Source organism: Drosophila kikkawai, chromosome 3L, assembly GCF_030179895.1.
Source record: "Drosophila kikkawai strain 14028-0561.14 chromosome 3L, DkikHiC1v2, whole genome shotgun sequence".
Taxonomy (NCBI): domain Eukaryota; kingdom Metazoa; phylum Arthropoda; class Insecta; order Diptera; family Drosophilidae; genus Drosophila; species Drosophila kikkawai.
This window is the reverse complement of record NC_091730.1, coordinates 21,698,373-21,712,924: the sequence shown is the minus strand read 5'-3', so window position 1 is coordinate 21,712,924 and position 14,552 is coordinate 21,698,373. Positions and strand designations below refer to the sequence as shown.

The 14,552-nt window shown below is 42.7% G+C and overlaps 5 protein-coding genes across 7 annotated transcripts; 4 read left to right on the top strand and 1 right to left on the bottom strand.

The window, feature by feature from the left end:
• Positions 1-372: 372 nt before the first annotated feature.
• On the bottom strand, positions 373-11,270 carry Rh4 (Rhodopsin 4). Its single transcript, XM_017172643.3, has 2 exons — positions 10,612-11,270; positions 373-1,113 (listed from the first exon to the last, which is right to left on the bottom strand). Exons 1-2 carry the CDS (start codon positions 11,198-11,200, stop codon positions 566-568), a joined length of 1,137 nt encoding a protein of 378 aa, XP_017028132.1. The 5' UTR covers positions 11,201-11,270; the 3' UTR covers positions 373-565.
• Positions 1,920-6,724, top strand: sina (seven in absentia). 2 transcript variants are annotated; one of them, XM_017172645.3, is made up of 2 exons: positions 1,920-2,639; positions 4,710-6,724. In XM_017172645.3, exon 2 carries the CDS (start codon positions 4,812-4,814, stop codon positions 5,748-5,750), a length of 939 nt encoding a protein of 312 aa, XP_017028134.1. In that variant the 5' UTR covers positions 1,920-2,639; positions 4,710-4,811; the 3' UTR covers positions 5,751-6,724. The 2 variants fall into 2 exon arrangements, with proteins under 2 accessions (XP_017028134.1, XP_017028135.1); XM_017172646.3 differs by lacking the exon at positions 1,920-2,639 and adding an exon at positions 4,496-4,632.
• sinah (sina homologue) lies at positions 7,924-9,220 on the top strand. The gene has a single exon (XM_017172647.3). The coding sequence runs from the start codon at positions 8,105-8,107 to the stop codon at positions 9,041-9,043; it is 939 nt and encodes a 312-aa protein (XP_017028136.1). The 5' UTR covers positions 7,924-8,104; the 3' UTR covers positions 9,044-9,220.
• Positions 9,421-10,603, top strand: LOC108078696 (probable palmitoyltransferase ZDHHC24). Of its 2 annotated transcripts, XM_041775422.2 has the most exons (3): positions 9,460-9,610; positions 9,676-9,859; positions 9,982-10,603. In XM_041775422.2, the coding sequence occupies exons 2-3, from the start codon at positions 9,683-9,685 to the stop codon at positions 10,522-10,524; spliced, it is 720 nt and encodes a 239-aa protein (XP_041631356.1). In that variant the 5' UTR covers positions 9,460-9,610; positions 9,676-9,682; the 3' UTR covers positions 10,525-10,603. The 2 variants fall into 2 exon arrangements, with proteins under 2 accessions (XP_017028137.1, XP_041631356.1); XM_017172648.3 differs by having other exon boundaries at positions 9,421-9,859.
• Positions 11,271-12,190: 920 nt separating the features above from the next.
• LOC108078967 (coiled-coil domain-containing protein 22 homolog) lies at positions 12,191-14,040 on the top strand. The gene has a single exon (XM_017173133.3). The coding sequence runs from the start codon at positions 12,265-12,267 to the stop codon at positions 13,951-13,953; it is 1,689 nt and encodes a 562-aa protein (XP_017028622.1). The 5' UTR covers positions 12,191-12,264; the 3' UTR covers positions 13,954-14,040.
• The last annotated feature ends 512 nt before the right edge of the window (positions 14,041-14,552 follow it).

Sequence of the window (14,552 nt, the reverse complement as noted above, 5' to 3'; positions counted from 1 at the left end):
AATGGACCAAATAGAGCAGATTTTAACTTTATTTGGCTTTATTAAACAAAATTCGTTTCTGGGCTTTTGTTAGGGCATGTTGATTTATTTGGCAAAAGAAAAGACAGACACAAATGTTTTGGATAGTGAGTACCAAAGATCTCAAGATTAAGAAAACTCCCCTTTTTTTTTGTTTTTTGTTTTTGATTTAAATTTCCAAGAATATTTACCTTGTAAGCTTAATTTATCAAAAGGAAAAACTCTTAAATTTGATAGTGACCACTTTAATCTCTTGAAGCCCCGCCCTCTGTGTAAAGATCACCCACCAATTGAAATCCCCAAAGCAGTCAGTCCCCCAGACAGCTGCAATCCGAACAAATATGTTAACTCCCCTTTTTACACTTTCTTTGCCATAACTTGCTATTTATTTAGTATAAACTCAGGAAGGTTGAACTACAAATTATAAAAGAAAAATGTTTCGGTCATTATTCTATCGTTTTGGATTATTTGAATCCTTTATAGTTTTTCCAAGGCTTTTGTATTACGAAATCGGTTGTCAGAATTTTGAATTTTCCACTTGTCAGTTCTATGCCGCCGTGGTGTGCTGCTGCTCCTGGGTCGTGGTGGACTGCGCCGAAGAAGCTTCCCCGGACTTCTCGTTGACTCCCAGCCAGGGGCAGCGCTTCTGCAGTTCCATGCGGTATCTGGGATGTGAAATGGCGTACACGAACGGATCTATGCAGGCCACCAGCTTGCAGGTGCAGGCCGGGATCATGGTAGCACCTGGAGTCAGGAGACTCTTGTCCCCAAAGGCGCCAATCAGCGACATCACTCCGTAGGGGGTCCAGGATACGAAAAACAGGAAGCAGATGGTGATGGCTGCCTTGGCTATGCGGATCTCGGCCGTCTCCTTACTCTTGTCCACATTCGAGCGCAGCGACTCCACGTTCATCTTCTTGGCCTGCTCCCGTAGAGCCTTCTCGTGGCTGAAGACATGCCCCACGATCTGTGAGTAGTAGTACAGGATCATCAGCGTGGGACACACGAAGCTGAAGAAGAAGATCGTGCCCACAAAGAGGCGAGTGTCAAAGTTGTCCGAGAGATAGTCAAACGAGCAGGAGGTAAGATAGCCCTCTGGAAAGATGGAAATGTAACAGGTTGATTATTGTTTTGATTATTTTGCATTTATTGTATTGTTAGCTATTTGGATAGATGTTACAGAAATCGCACTTTAAATTATATCCAAAACTATTTTAATATTTTATGCCATACTTTTAAAGGAATTTTTTGATGAATTTATTTATTCCTTTAATTTTAATGTATTATTCTTAATAAGCTGTAGGTCGTATTATTTTACATTTCCTAATTATCGGCATTATTTAATATTATTTTATTTTCTGTGTATTTTGTTATTCAAATAATAGGTTGCAAATGAAAATGTAACGGAAAACGTCATCCAGCTCTAGAAATAAGGCTGCCAGACTGTTTCTAAGCCGGTTCTGCCAGACTCCTATGACTGTAGTGCTGCCACTCCGTTTTGGAGATAGTGATAGTAAAACCTATCGATATTTTTGATAGTATCGAACAAATAACATTTTATAATAATAATATAACAAACTATTATAACAAACTTATTTTCTGCGAACATTTTAAATTGCATAAAAAAAACAAACTAATAATTAAAAATCAACTCATTTGACATTAATTTGGATTGCTCCCAATTGTATATAATTTACTGTAATAAAAAAAAATTTTATTTATATATAATGATTAGAACTAATCAATCACATTTTATTAAATTCTTTATAACTATTTCTAAGATTCAAAGTTATACAACAAATTTCGTGAGATATTCAGTTGCAACACAGCCACAATCGATACTATCGATATTACTATCGAGGTTTGCAGCTCTTTCCACTACATTTTCCTATAGCCCTGATACGGTCACACTCTACCGACGCTGACATTAGAAGAAACACTTAGTAAATTAATTAATTAACCGTCTAACAAATGCAGCCATCACACCCAACACACATGTATAATGCCGAAAAAGACTGAACCTCACACCGTGCAAGTGCAAGTGCAATAACCGCTGGGCTCGGCGATCAAAGAACGCAATATAGAAGAGTAGAAAATACACACGAAAAAACCCCAGCGCTCGCTGTTGTGTGTAAATGCAAATGATATATTTTCGTGCAACAACAAGCACAACAACAACACAGCAGCAGCAGCAGCAGTGGCGGCGGCAGCGCAGCAAAAAAGGAACAACAAAAATAACAACAAAAGCTGAGCACGGCAAACGAATATGAATGTGTGCGCGTTAAAGAAAAATTAGATAAAAAGCCAAATGAAATTAGCTCACGCCTGAATTTCGAGTTTGGCGCAAGGTAAACGAAAAGGCGAAAAGCAATCAAAACAGTTTCCATTATCGCAGTGTGCGTGTGCAGTTTTTCCCCTCGGTCTGCGTCGCTTCGCGTCCCGTCCCCGCCCCGCAAGGAGGAAAACCACCTGCATTGATTTACACTGTAAAATACGGATAAAAAACGGAACTTGCACTGCGAGGATATATACACCTATATATATACGCACACACACCGACGCAAGCACAGGCAAAGGCACCACTACCAGCACCCGATTTCTCGGAGGCAGCAGCCTGCCATGTAAGTTTACATTGACGATTATGTATTTGCCGTTGTTTATGTTGCACTCTTGCTGTTTTGTTGTTTTGCTGTTTGGTTGCCTGCTTGCCAGCAGCCAGCCAGGCAGCTACTTTAATGACGGCTTAAAAAAGAGCATTTCGCTCTGGTCGGCAACTTACTACTTACCAACTTACGTTTTCTATTTTATATTTCGCAACTCATTGAATGAAAAAGCCGAGTTAATTATATTCATGGCTATGACTTTAGTGGCAGCAATTACCATTTTTACCCCGTATGAATGTTGCCTACGGTACGCAGCGTAAACGAACTGTTAATTACATACATGTACATCTGTATCTGTGTGTTGTGTACGTCGTCTGTCGCTGTGTGCGTGCGTAGTATCTGCGTTGTTGTTGGTGACCCGCCCCCCCCCCCAAACTCTTCCTCCTGCTACCCATCCCATGAATTCCCCGTTGCATCGGTTACGTTACGCGCATTTCATTGCGTGTCCCCATGTTTATGCGTTCTTACGTTTATGTGGGTGAAGATACAAAGTCGCGAAGTTACGAATTGGCAAATTTAATTATTTCGCTGGGTAGCTAAGTCAAATGCTGATATTTTAAGCTCTCTATTTCCAGTATCTGTGCCTTGTTTTTTTGGAGAATTTTGTTTTAATAGTATTTAAAATCGTATAATTCGCTTTAAGTAAATGATAAAGTTTAAATGTTTCTTACTCATAGTAACACATCACAACGTTGTGATTCATATACATATTTTATAATTTTCTAAGAAATTAAAACCCAGTTGAATGATTTGTGTCTTATATATATTTTAAATTTAAAGATTTTAAATAAGCTTATAAAATATATTTAAAAATATTGTTTTTATAACTAAACTAACTTTAAAGTTCCTGTTGCCAACATGCGAATTGAGGATTCGTCTTGTAAAAAGTATCCAATATTTTATCATCTAAATATTTCAAATTAAAGAAAATTTTGACTTGTGAATTTATAAAAAGAAGAAACATGTTCATGTTTATTATCCAACATAATATTGTTTATTGTTATAGATCGTCTTAAAGATCCTTTATTTAAGAAATGCTTCATTTCTGACTGAGGTTCACTCATATACCCGTGCCAGCACCCGCACCCAATACCCCATATATATTCATGTGTGCCCATTGTGTCCAGCTATGAGAACCACACCCATTACATCTAGCACGACACCCCCACAGTCGCACAGTCCCTCAATGGGTCGTCGTCCCTAATGGCCGTCCGTCAGCTCTGCCTGATAAGAGCCAACATATTTGCGTCGTTTCACACGTGCCGGCCAAGAGGCCTTTGGTTTTCGGGCCTTCATTTGGGCCGGAGACGTGACGGCGGCCCCGGGTTACTGGCTTACGGCTCTGGTTTTTTAGACACCAACTCTAGGTTCGATACGTTCCGCATTAAATAATTACCTAAATGCAATTCCCATACACGCAAATGCGTGAGTTTTCTTTTTGCTTTTGTGTATATGTATAATTTTGGTAACGACAACAATTGTGAATCCGAGGCAAGGTGAAGGTCAGAGGTGATTAATCGCTGTGACTTTTCCAAAAAGCCGCAAGGAATGTGATCACGGTTGGCAGGTGGAATTTAATAATATCTTTGTTTTTTTTTTTTTTTTTTTTTATCAACTACGCACAACAAACGACGAGTAAATGTAAGAACTCTGCGTAGAAGTTGTGAATCACTTGGCTTCCCTTGATATAGAGGGCTTTGATTGAATTATATCTTACAGATACAAACTGAAATTAAAATGAAGTAGATAAGGAGTAGAACGTTAATTTAAAACGTAATAAGAGGAAACTAATATAACTTAGAAACCCTTGGCATTCTTTTAAAAAATGAATTTAGGAACCCTTTGCATTTTTTTTTATAAAGCTTTTAGGTGTCGCTGAGTACGGATACGAAAGTGATGTGGATTCGTGTGAAAAGGAAAAATCTAAACCTTTACTAGAAGTTTTCAGAATGTATTATTCACCTTTGCCTCGATTACCTACAACACAAATGCACACATTACTCACTAATTATATTTTGTTGTTTGTAGATAAACGCACAAGGAACGCCTAGGCCAAAGCTGAACCTGGCGGGGATTGGAGGTACCGAGGAGAATTGTAGACACATTCGTGCCGCCGCAAGAACCCTTCCGATGTCCAATAAAATCAACCCGAAGCGCCGCGAACCGACAGCAGCAGCAGGAGCAGCCACGGGAGTGGCCACCAATACGAACAGTTCGACTGGATCCTCCAGTGCCGGCAACACGTCTTCGGCCAACACATCCTCATCGTCCAGCTCGTCGCTGTCGTCCGCCGGCGGCGGTGATGCGGGCATGTCCGCCGATCTGACCTCACTGTTCGAATGCCCCGTGTGCTTTGACTATGTACTGCCTCCGATCCTGCAGTGCTCCAGCGGGCATCTGGTGTGCGTTTCCTGCCGCTCCAAGCTCACCTGCTGCCCCACATGCCGCGGTCCCCTGGCGAATATCCGCAATTTGGCGATGGAGAAGGTGGCCTCGAACGTGAAGTTCCCGTGCAAGCACTCCGGCTACGGGTGCACAGCCTCGCTGGTCTACACGGAGAAGACGGAGCACGAGGAGACGTGCGAATGCAGGCCCTACCTGTGTCCCTGTCCGGGCGCCAGCTGCAAGTGGCAGGGCCCACTGGACCTAGTCATGCAGCATCTGATGATGTCGCACAAGAGCATCACGACGCTGCAGGGCGAGGACATTGTGTTCCTGGCCACCGACATCAACCTGCCCGGCGCCGTCGACTGGGTGATGATGCAGTCCTGCTTCGGCCACCACTTTATGCTCGTTCTGGAGAAGCAGGAAAAGTACGACGGCCACCAGCAGTTCTTTGCCATCGTCCAGCTAATTGGGTCGCGCAAGGAGGCCGAGAACTTTGTGTACCGCCTGGAGCTGAACGGAAACCGACGCCGGCTCACCTGGGAGGCCATGCCGCGTTCCATCCACGAGGGCGTAGCCTCGGCGATTCACAACTCGGACTGTCTGGTGTTCGACACGTCGATTGCGCAGCTGTTTGCCGACAATGGCAATCTGGGCATCAATGTGACCATCTCCCTGGTCTAAGCGCACTGTCAATTCTTCGAGTTCTTCATTATTTTTCGGTTTACTTTTCCGCTACATATACATATATATATATATATACATATAGTTTATAGCCCTCTGTTCGCATCAGGCGTTTGACTCTTTGAAAGAATGTGAGAAGGGACAAGGGAGGAGAGAAGACGGCAGAAGAGAAGGAGAGAGTTGTGCAGAGTTGTTTTATAAAAATGATTCTCCATTTAAATAGCCACATACAACATGCATATGTATATATATCTATGAAAATATCAGGCCTGTTCCGTTTTCTCTTCGTTCGAAGTTGCAACTCAAGCTAACTTTGCTCACAGGTGAACTAAAACCGAACATAAATCTGTGCTAATTGTATGAATTTGATCTAAATCTTAAGATTTGCTATTCTATCAACATTTTTCTGAGTTTAAAGCACAACAATTGGCGAACTTTTGAGTACACGAACAGGTCCTGTATATGTTTTGTATGTCTAAACGGTTCGATTGGTACTCTAGTTGTAGGACTTGATTTTTTTTAGCTACCATATACACCCTCTATATATATTTCAATGTTTCAGTGTGTTTAACGTTTTAGTAAGCGTCGTGGGGTTCATTCTGCTTTAGTTTAATTTAGTTTTTAAGGGCCACACACACCTGGAGCAGAGCTGCCTGCGCGTGCCCACCCACTACAGTGAACACTCTGGACACACACACACACACTCCACTCCACTCCAACCAGAAACGAGAAACAAGAAACACTCGATCATCACACTCGAACATGTCTAGTTTAGTTAATGTAAATTATTTTATACAATACTTGTAAATGTTAAGTGAACGAACACAACACAACAAACAATAACAAGAACCACAGCAGCAGCAATGGCGAAACCATCAAAGATAAAGTAATATTTGATAGCGATAATCTGTAATAACTCAAAAGTTGTTTTGTTCGGCCAAAAACCATCTTCACAAAAACGAAAAAAACAAAAATACACACACAAAGAAGGAAAAAAAATATTTTTTTGTCAGGCTAAAAAGACAGTTAACCCTTGCCCCCTTCCCCCATTTAAACCCAATCCCCGGAATAGTAAACGAAGCAATGTTAATGTTTAAATGTCCAACCTAGTTTAGGCGATCTCCCCCGGCCCGGCTCATGCCTTTGATTTTATTTCCCACTCGTTCGTTCGAAGTAAACGGAAGACAAATGATTTACAGCATCATCTGCACCGTAATTAGCTTTTAATGCGACGATTTATCGCGCCACTACCATACGAGATCACTTACACAGACACAAAACTACAAAAGTGAAATAAACGTGATTAGTAAAAGTAAAGAAAACGGTTTATTAATCTGGAAAATCGGAAGATGGAAGTAATTATTTATAGTCGGGGGAAAGCGATACGTATATTGGAAGCAGCCAAACTCTGAATACATCGGGGATTCAGAATATATTCGTAAAAACAATAAATTCGTTATATTAATTTTGGTTTAGTGGCTTTAAGATTATATGAATAAGCAGTCCCTAAACGTAGAACCAGGGATTGCAAATAAGAGTTATGAGTAAAATAAAAGTTACCACCAAAAATGGAGCCGGAAAGATGAAATATTTAAGTATACCATATTATTGAAGGAGTTTTTTTAAAGATAAGATAAACTTTTATAATCAATGTTTGTGTTTTAATTGCGTTTTTTCTCTTATTTAAAATTTACAAAATATTTACAAATTATAATTTTTAAATATTTATTTAAAAGTTTTGTTATTATTTTTTTATTTTTTAAAATAATTGAAAATATTCTTCAATATTTACTTTAAAATATTGAAAATAAAAGTTATTTGTCAATTTTTATTTTAAAAATTAAATCGTAATAACTTAACAACGGATTGACGAATAACTGTCATTTTCCAGTTTTTAAGTAAAAATTAAAGAATAATTTTAAATTTTAATTATTGTTTTTAAAATAAATAACAGTAATTTTTCTACTTTTTTATAAAAATTAAAAAAAATCACTATTCCTCAACTTTTTTAAAAAGTTGAATAGTTAGAATTAAATTAAACTTTTTGCTTTATTATAAGAAAAAACGCTTATTTATTTTATTTTTATTGTTAAAATTATAATTGCTACCATCCCTGCTTAGAACTCTAAGCATTGTTAACTTCCTACCCAGTTGGCCATGGCTTTTCAGTAATTTTTGTAAACTCACTAGCAGATCGTCTATCACTTTCAGCTCTGATTCTTTTTAGAACAGCTTTTAACCAGACTAAAATTTTAAGGGGACAAACAATTCGAAATTTAAAATACCCATTCGAAATCTATTTTTACTTGCTAAAAATTCTCTAGTTCCATTCGCTAATAAAATTAACCGTAAAGATGCCTTTGGAGAACCAACAAAACAGCGATAAAAATTCGACAGCCCCACCAAGATTCAGTGGTGTCCAATGGCCCTCCCCGGCTGCATGCGATCAATCTGCTGCGTCTCCTCTTCAGGCAGCCGAAGCGGAGCAAGAGGCGGGGGTTCCCAGTGAGTTCCTGTACTCGTTGCTAGAGTGCCCGGTGTGCTTCGGCTACATGATGCCCCCCATAATGCAGTGTCCCCGGGGCCACATGATCTGCCATTCCTGCCGCCAAATGGTGACCCTATGTCCTGTTTGTCGCGCGGCCCTGTCCAGCATTCGCAACCTGGGCATGGAGAAGGTGGCATCCAAGCTGATATTCCCCTGCAAGTACTCGCATCTGGGCTGTCAAGCCCGGCTTGCGTATTCGGAGAAGAATATTCACGAGGAGAGGTGCGAGTGCAGCCTGTACAGCTGCCCCTATCCCGACGACAAGTGCGTCTGGCAGGGACCGTTGGGCGATGTGTACGAACATTTGATCAGCACCCACGAGAACATAATCACCATGGATGGCACCGACATAATTTTTCTGGCCACCAACGTAAATCTGGAAGGCGCCCTTGACTGGACCATGGTGCAGACCTGCTTCGGCCGCCACTTCCTGCTCTCATTGGAGAAGATATCAATCGGTTCTGACTTTCAGCAGTTCTTCGCCACCTGCCGTATAATCGGGTCCGTCCTGGATGCTGCAGATTTCGTGTACCATATCACGCTGGAGGCCAATAACCGCATCCTGCGCTGGAAGTCCACACCGAAATCTATACGTGAGAGCTTCAGCTTCGTCAATTCGGATTTCTTAGTGCTCAACAAGACGACTGTCCAATTGTTCGCAAAAGATGGCGACCTGGCCCTAAACGTGGTCATTAAAAAGGTGAACGAGTCCAGCGAGGCGCCTACGGCTTCTCCCGGCGTTTAGTCGCCTGCCACCCCATCGATGGGCATGGCGATCGCCCTTTCCGTTAGCCCTAGCCATCTGCACGGGCATCGTTCTCCACCAGTCCCTCTGTGAGCAGTTGTTACTAAAAGTTGTCGTACTTAAGCGTATCCATAATAAATTGCATGCACTTCATGGGGCTTGTCCAGTTAAAATGAAGTAAGAGTTCTACTGGGGGGTACAATCCTTTTCTGAAAACGGCTAATTAAATAGGCATTTCTCTATGTACATGCCTAGTCAAGGAGTTGAATTTGGTTATACCCTGGCAGGGTATAATAATTTTAGTCAGAAGCTGATCCTATAAAGTAGATATATTCTTGATCAGCAGCAACATATGAATCGTCGCCCTAAACCCTAACCTAAAGTAAAAATAAGAAAGCTACTCATAATATGTCAGTTTAAATAAAACACACAAACTCCCTAATTTTTGGAGCTTTTCGTTAAATCAAAAGAATGTGTTTCGTGGTAAATGTTTGCAAACGTTTTGCAAATGAAAATCCAAAGGTTTTCGTGACTATAACACATCCCTACTGTGTTGGCCTGCTGCTGGTAGGAACTGCATTCTTTTTTCTGGCTGACATGCTCTATGTGGTGCCCTTCATTTTCGACACCAGCGGAGCAATGTACAAGCTAGCTTGGCTGGTGGCCGCCTTTATTATTTACAACATCCTGGGCAACCAGTTGGCCTGCTATCTGACGGACACTTCGGTGGCGAGTCTGCCCGAGGAGCGCCGTTTTCCGAAGACGGAGGAGGAGCACCTATGGGCCTACTGCGATGTATGCAAAATGAAAGTGCCGGTAAGTTTAGAGAATAATATGGGTGGGTTGGTCATTTCATTCTTCCATTTCACTCTTCCATTTTCTAATATTTTCCATCATCCTATCCCTGGGCTAACTCTGAAAATATCCTTTCACTACAGCCTAGAGCCTGGCATTGCAAATTGTGCAAGTTCTGTGTCTTGCGGCGGGATCACCACTGCATTTTCACGGCCACTTGCATTGGCCACAAAAACTACAGATATTTCTTCTGGCTTCAGTTCTACCTGGCCCTAGGCACTGGATTGTCCATGGGCTGTCATTTACTGGCGGTTGTGGTCAATAAGGACTTTCAGAATCGATATGTACTTGTGTGGATAATTAAAAGTGTTCTGAAGAGGGAAAACAACGTGCATGCTGGTAATTGGAATGAGTTTTTGTGGCAGAACTGGCTTCTTATGCTCAACACCTACGCCTTGGCTTTCTCACTGCTGATGCTGCCCTATCAACTGCCGATCTTCTATTTGAATACTACTTTCTATACGGGTTCAGAGCTCCGGTACAACCTCGGACTGCGAAGCAACATCAAGCTCTTGTTGGGTCGGCGCGGTTTCTGGACTTTTATCTCGCCCTGGATCCACAGTCCATTGCCCCATGATGGCACCAGTTGGGAGGAAATGAAACCCTTAGACATTAGCAATTTCTAAGAGCTATCGAACTTATTTAAAATTGCATAACTCGTGCTATTGTTAGGTGTAAATAAAATTCTCTCGATATGAGCTCTCATTTCTCACCTGGCACGAATCTATCCCAGAATTGCGTCAGCGGCAGGACGACCCACGGCGTGCAGTACAGCCAGATGATAATGTTCATTACCACCGCCTTCGTAAATGTCATGTTCCTGTTCATCGGCTTGGTGATAACATTGAAACGATCGTAGCCTATAGCCGCGTTCGTCATCCCAGCTCCAATGCCCGAATAGGATCCAATGGCTGCGAATATCTGGCACCAGGTATTGCCCAAAGCGAATCCCCGATGAAAGCTGTTGTAGATGAAGATCGGCGCCTTGAGGCACATGATCAGATCGAAGACGGCCAGATTCAGGACGAACATATTGGAGGGCGTACGCAGCGACTTGGATGTGCTGAAGATCCAGATCACCATGCCGTTGCCCACCGTCGAGGCGCAGAAGAGAAAGATGTAGAAGACGCCCAGCATGTAGTGCATGGAGGCAGGCGGCTCCAGCTGCGTCAGCCAGTGCTCCGGAATGTACTGGATCTGATCCGGTGGCACGTTCCAGCCGAGGAACTGCAGGTCCCCGCTGCCGGATGTTCGAGCCTCCGGACGCAGTGGCGGTTCGCTGGCATTGCACAGCGGTTCCATCCCGAAACCGAAAGCGATACCGCTCCCGAGCCCGATCCCGATCCCGATACTCAACCCTTCTCACAGAGCGAGCAGAACTGATTGCATCTGTCGCGTGGCGACATTTATAGCGCAGCCGCTACGATGGCCAAATTCAATTAGGCTTTGTGGTTGCGTGTCCGTAAAGACGATTTTCTGCCCACGCGGCTATATACATGAATATCAGCGAATTGTCACTTGAATCACAACCGAAAAGGGTTGGTTAAATACTTGGTAATGACGCAAAGACCTAAAATGTCAGGGACCAAGTTTAGGGGGCCAATGCAAACTTATTTCTCTTTCATAAAAATAATTTATGATTTAAGAAAATCCGAAATATTTATTACTCTCGTTTTGTTGATGAACTTTTAATGTTGTTGTTATTCTAACAAAATTCCATTACAATTATAAACTTGTAAACATCTTTTGATGTTGAACAGATATTTGTTACGATATTTGCATTTAGCAGGGACCGTAATCATTTCACATTGATTTGTATTTTTTTGATTATCAATAATGATTAAAATTGATTAACAATTTGATGATATTTATTATTTTTGTATTTAGTTATGATGATTTTCAATTGTCAAAGAATGAAAGCCCTGTGAAGTAAGTAACAAAATATATACCCAGTATTATCTGTTGCAGTTGTAATATCTTAACTTAAACCTATTTTATATATTTTTATATATTTTTCTAACCATATAAATCTTAGCCAGAAGTAAAATAAACGTTTATAAAAAGATTTGTTTTTTAATTAATCTTTTTTTTTTAGATTATGATACTGTATTTATTAATGTAATCATTTCTAGGAACATAATATCAAAAAGTATAGAACTATAATTCTATACTCTTTGATAATATCCAGCAAAAGTTCGTTACAATTTAAATAAAAGCTAACAGCGTTGCCAGCTCAGCTTAGGCACTCGCCAGCGCTGCCAGACTGCGGCAAATGGTTGCGCTTCGCGGTGACTGTCGCACAAAACAGGTCACAAAAACAATTACTCCCATTAAAATGCGAAAATAAACCGAAAACAAACGGAGACATGGACGAGGTGGACAAGATAATCATGCACCAGCTGCACCAGGTGGACCCGGCCATCGAACCGACGGAGGAACTGGCGGAATTCACGCCGGAACAGGTCGTGCGGGCGGTGTCCAGCTGCCTGGGCGAAATCCGTCCGGATGTGCAGCTTCCCCGGTCTCTGCCTGGCGGAGCGATGGCCCAGCGTTTTAGTGTGGCTAGCTCCCTGGCCGAGGGATGCAAGGATGCCGGCTACAGGGGCGACATCGGCTACCAGACGTTCCTCTATCCCAACGCCGTCGAGCTGCGGCGTCTGCTTATGTTCCTGATCGAACAGCTGCCACGAGAGCGCCAGGCGGCGGAGGACGGAGTCGGGAAGTCGCAGTCGCTGAGCCACAGGGAAATCCTGCAGCGGAAGATACGCAAGGAGCTTGCCACGCAACTGAAGACGCCGTGGGTGCCACAGTTTGCCCGCTCGGTGGGCAACCGGAAGTCGCTAGGCTGCAGCAGTTTGTGCATTGACTTTCGGCCGCATATCAATCTCAGCGTTCCGTCCGCCAACCCCGAGGAGCGCACCAAGGAGGTGCAGCAGTATTTTGACCAGCTGGCGCCCAATATCTTCCAGCAGACGGCCTCCAGTTCGGTGGATCTCATCGCCTCCGTGCTGCACAAAAACGAACTGGAGCGCTGGGGCCCCGAGCTCCCCGACTCGCTGCACCTCTTCTCGGGCATTGAGGAGGTGGCGCCGCCTCTGCTTCCCAAGGTCTCTCATCCCGTGGATAAATCTTCAACATCCGGCACCGAGGAGGAGGTCTCTCCCCTTGAGCAACTCAGCAACGAGGTCCAAGAGCTGCGTTCGCAGTGCGAATCCCTCCTCATGGAGCGAAAATCCCATGCAGCGGCGCTGGCTGCCTCGAAACTGCGGGAGAGCAAGGCCACCGAGGAGATAGGCCGCATTCAACCTGTGCTAAAGCTTCACGAACGTACCTCTTTGGTCCTGGCCGATTCCGAGCAGAACTTGAACAAGCTGGAGGCCCTGCTGAAGAGCACGCAGGCGAAGAGAGAAACCCTCACGCAGCAGTGGCAGGAGTACAGGAAGCCCCTGCTGGAAACACTAGAAACACTGAAGACCGCCAAAGAAGCCCAACATGTCCAGGGCATCCGGAGCAACATCGAGCAATTGGAGCAGGAACTCCAGGCAAAGACCAAGCAGCACAACGAACTGAATGCCACCCTGAGATCCGCCAGCCAATCCCTGGCTCCTCGCAAGGAGTACACCCGCCGGATCCACGAATTTATAGGGAATATCCGGAAGCAGCGAGCCGATATCTTTAAAGTTCTGGACGACACCCGACAGTTGCAGAAGCAACTGAACGTGGTGGGCGCCCAGTTGCAGCGGCAGTTTAACTACACCGATGATCTGCTCTTCCAGAGCGCCAAGCATGACCTGCACGCCAAGCGGGCTTACAAGCTGCTGGCCCAGCTCCATGCCAACTGTAGTGAACTGGTCGAGTGCGTCTCGCTCACCGGCAACGTGACCAAGCAGATCCGCGAGCTGGAGGTCCAAATCGACGGCGAGAAGCTGAAGAACGTGCTGACCAGTCTGCAGCAGATCACCGGCGATATCCAAAAGTTTGAGCAGCACATCCAGGAGCTGCAGGGTCAGATAAGTGCAGTGGAACAGGCCCAGGTTAATAATGGCGGGAGTTAGATACTCGTAGACATTCGTGTACTAGTGCCAATAATTTTAATAAAGGAATCCATGAACGCTTAGCGTTTATTTAGTGTCGAAAAATAACTTTCTTTCGTGTGTTATTAGAGGGTAAATTAGACTTTGATAAAACGGATACTCAAATTTTAAATGTAACTGTTTTTTGGTTGTTATTATGAGAATTTTCAGAGTTTTTTTCATTATCAGCGGAAAAGTCAGCGGGCACAGTGCCTTTTTCCTCATTGGAAAGCCGGTTAATTCCGCAAATTGGAAAGAAATATATATAAAAAATTATGAAAATGGAGTAAATAAATGTTTAAGAAATTCAACGAAAATAAATATATGATTAAAAAATTAAATTAACAGCATCAGCACTTACTTTTATAATCTTTCTTATTATTTAAGAAGAAATTCTTAATAAATGATAAATACATATTTAAAAAAGTATTTATAATATCTGTTTTTTATGGTTTCAATGTGTTTATTCCACGTAAAGTTATATTCGCTTGGTGGAGTGATACAAAATTATATATAATTATATAAGCATTTAAATTTAATGACAAATATACACAAAAACTGTCTCAAAATAATTTTAAAGA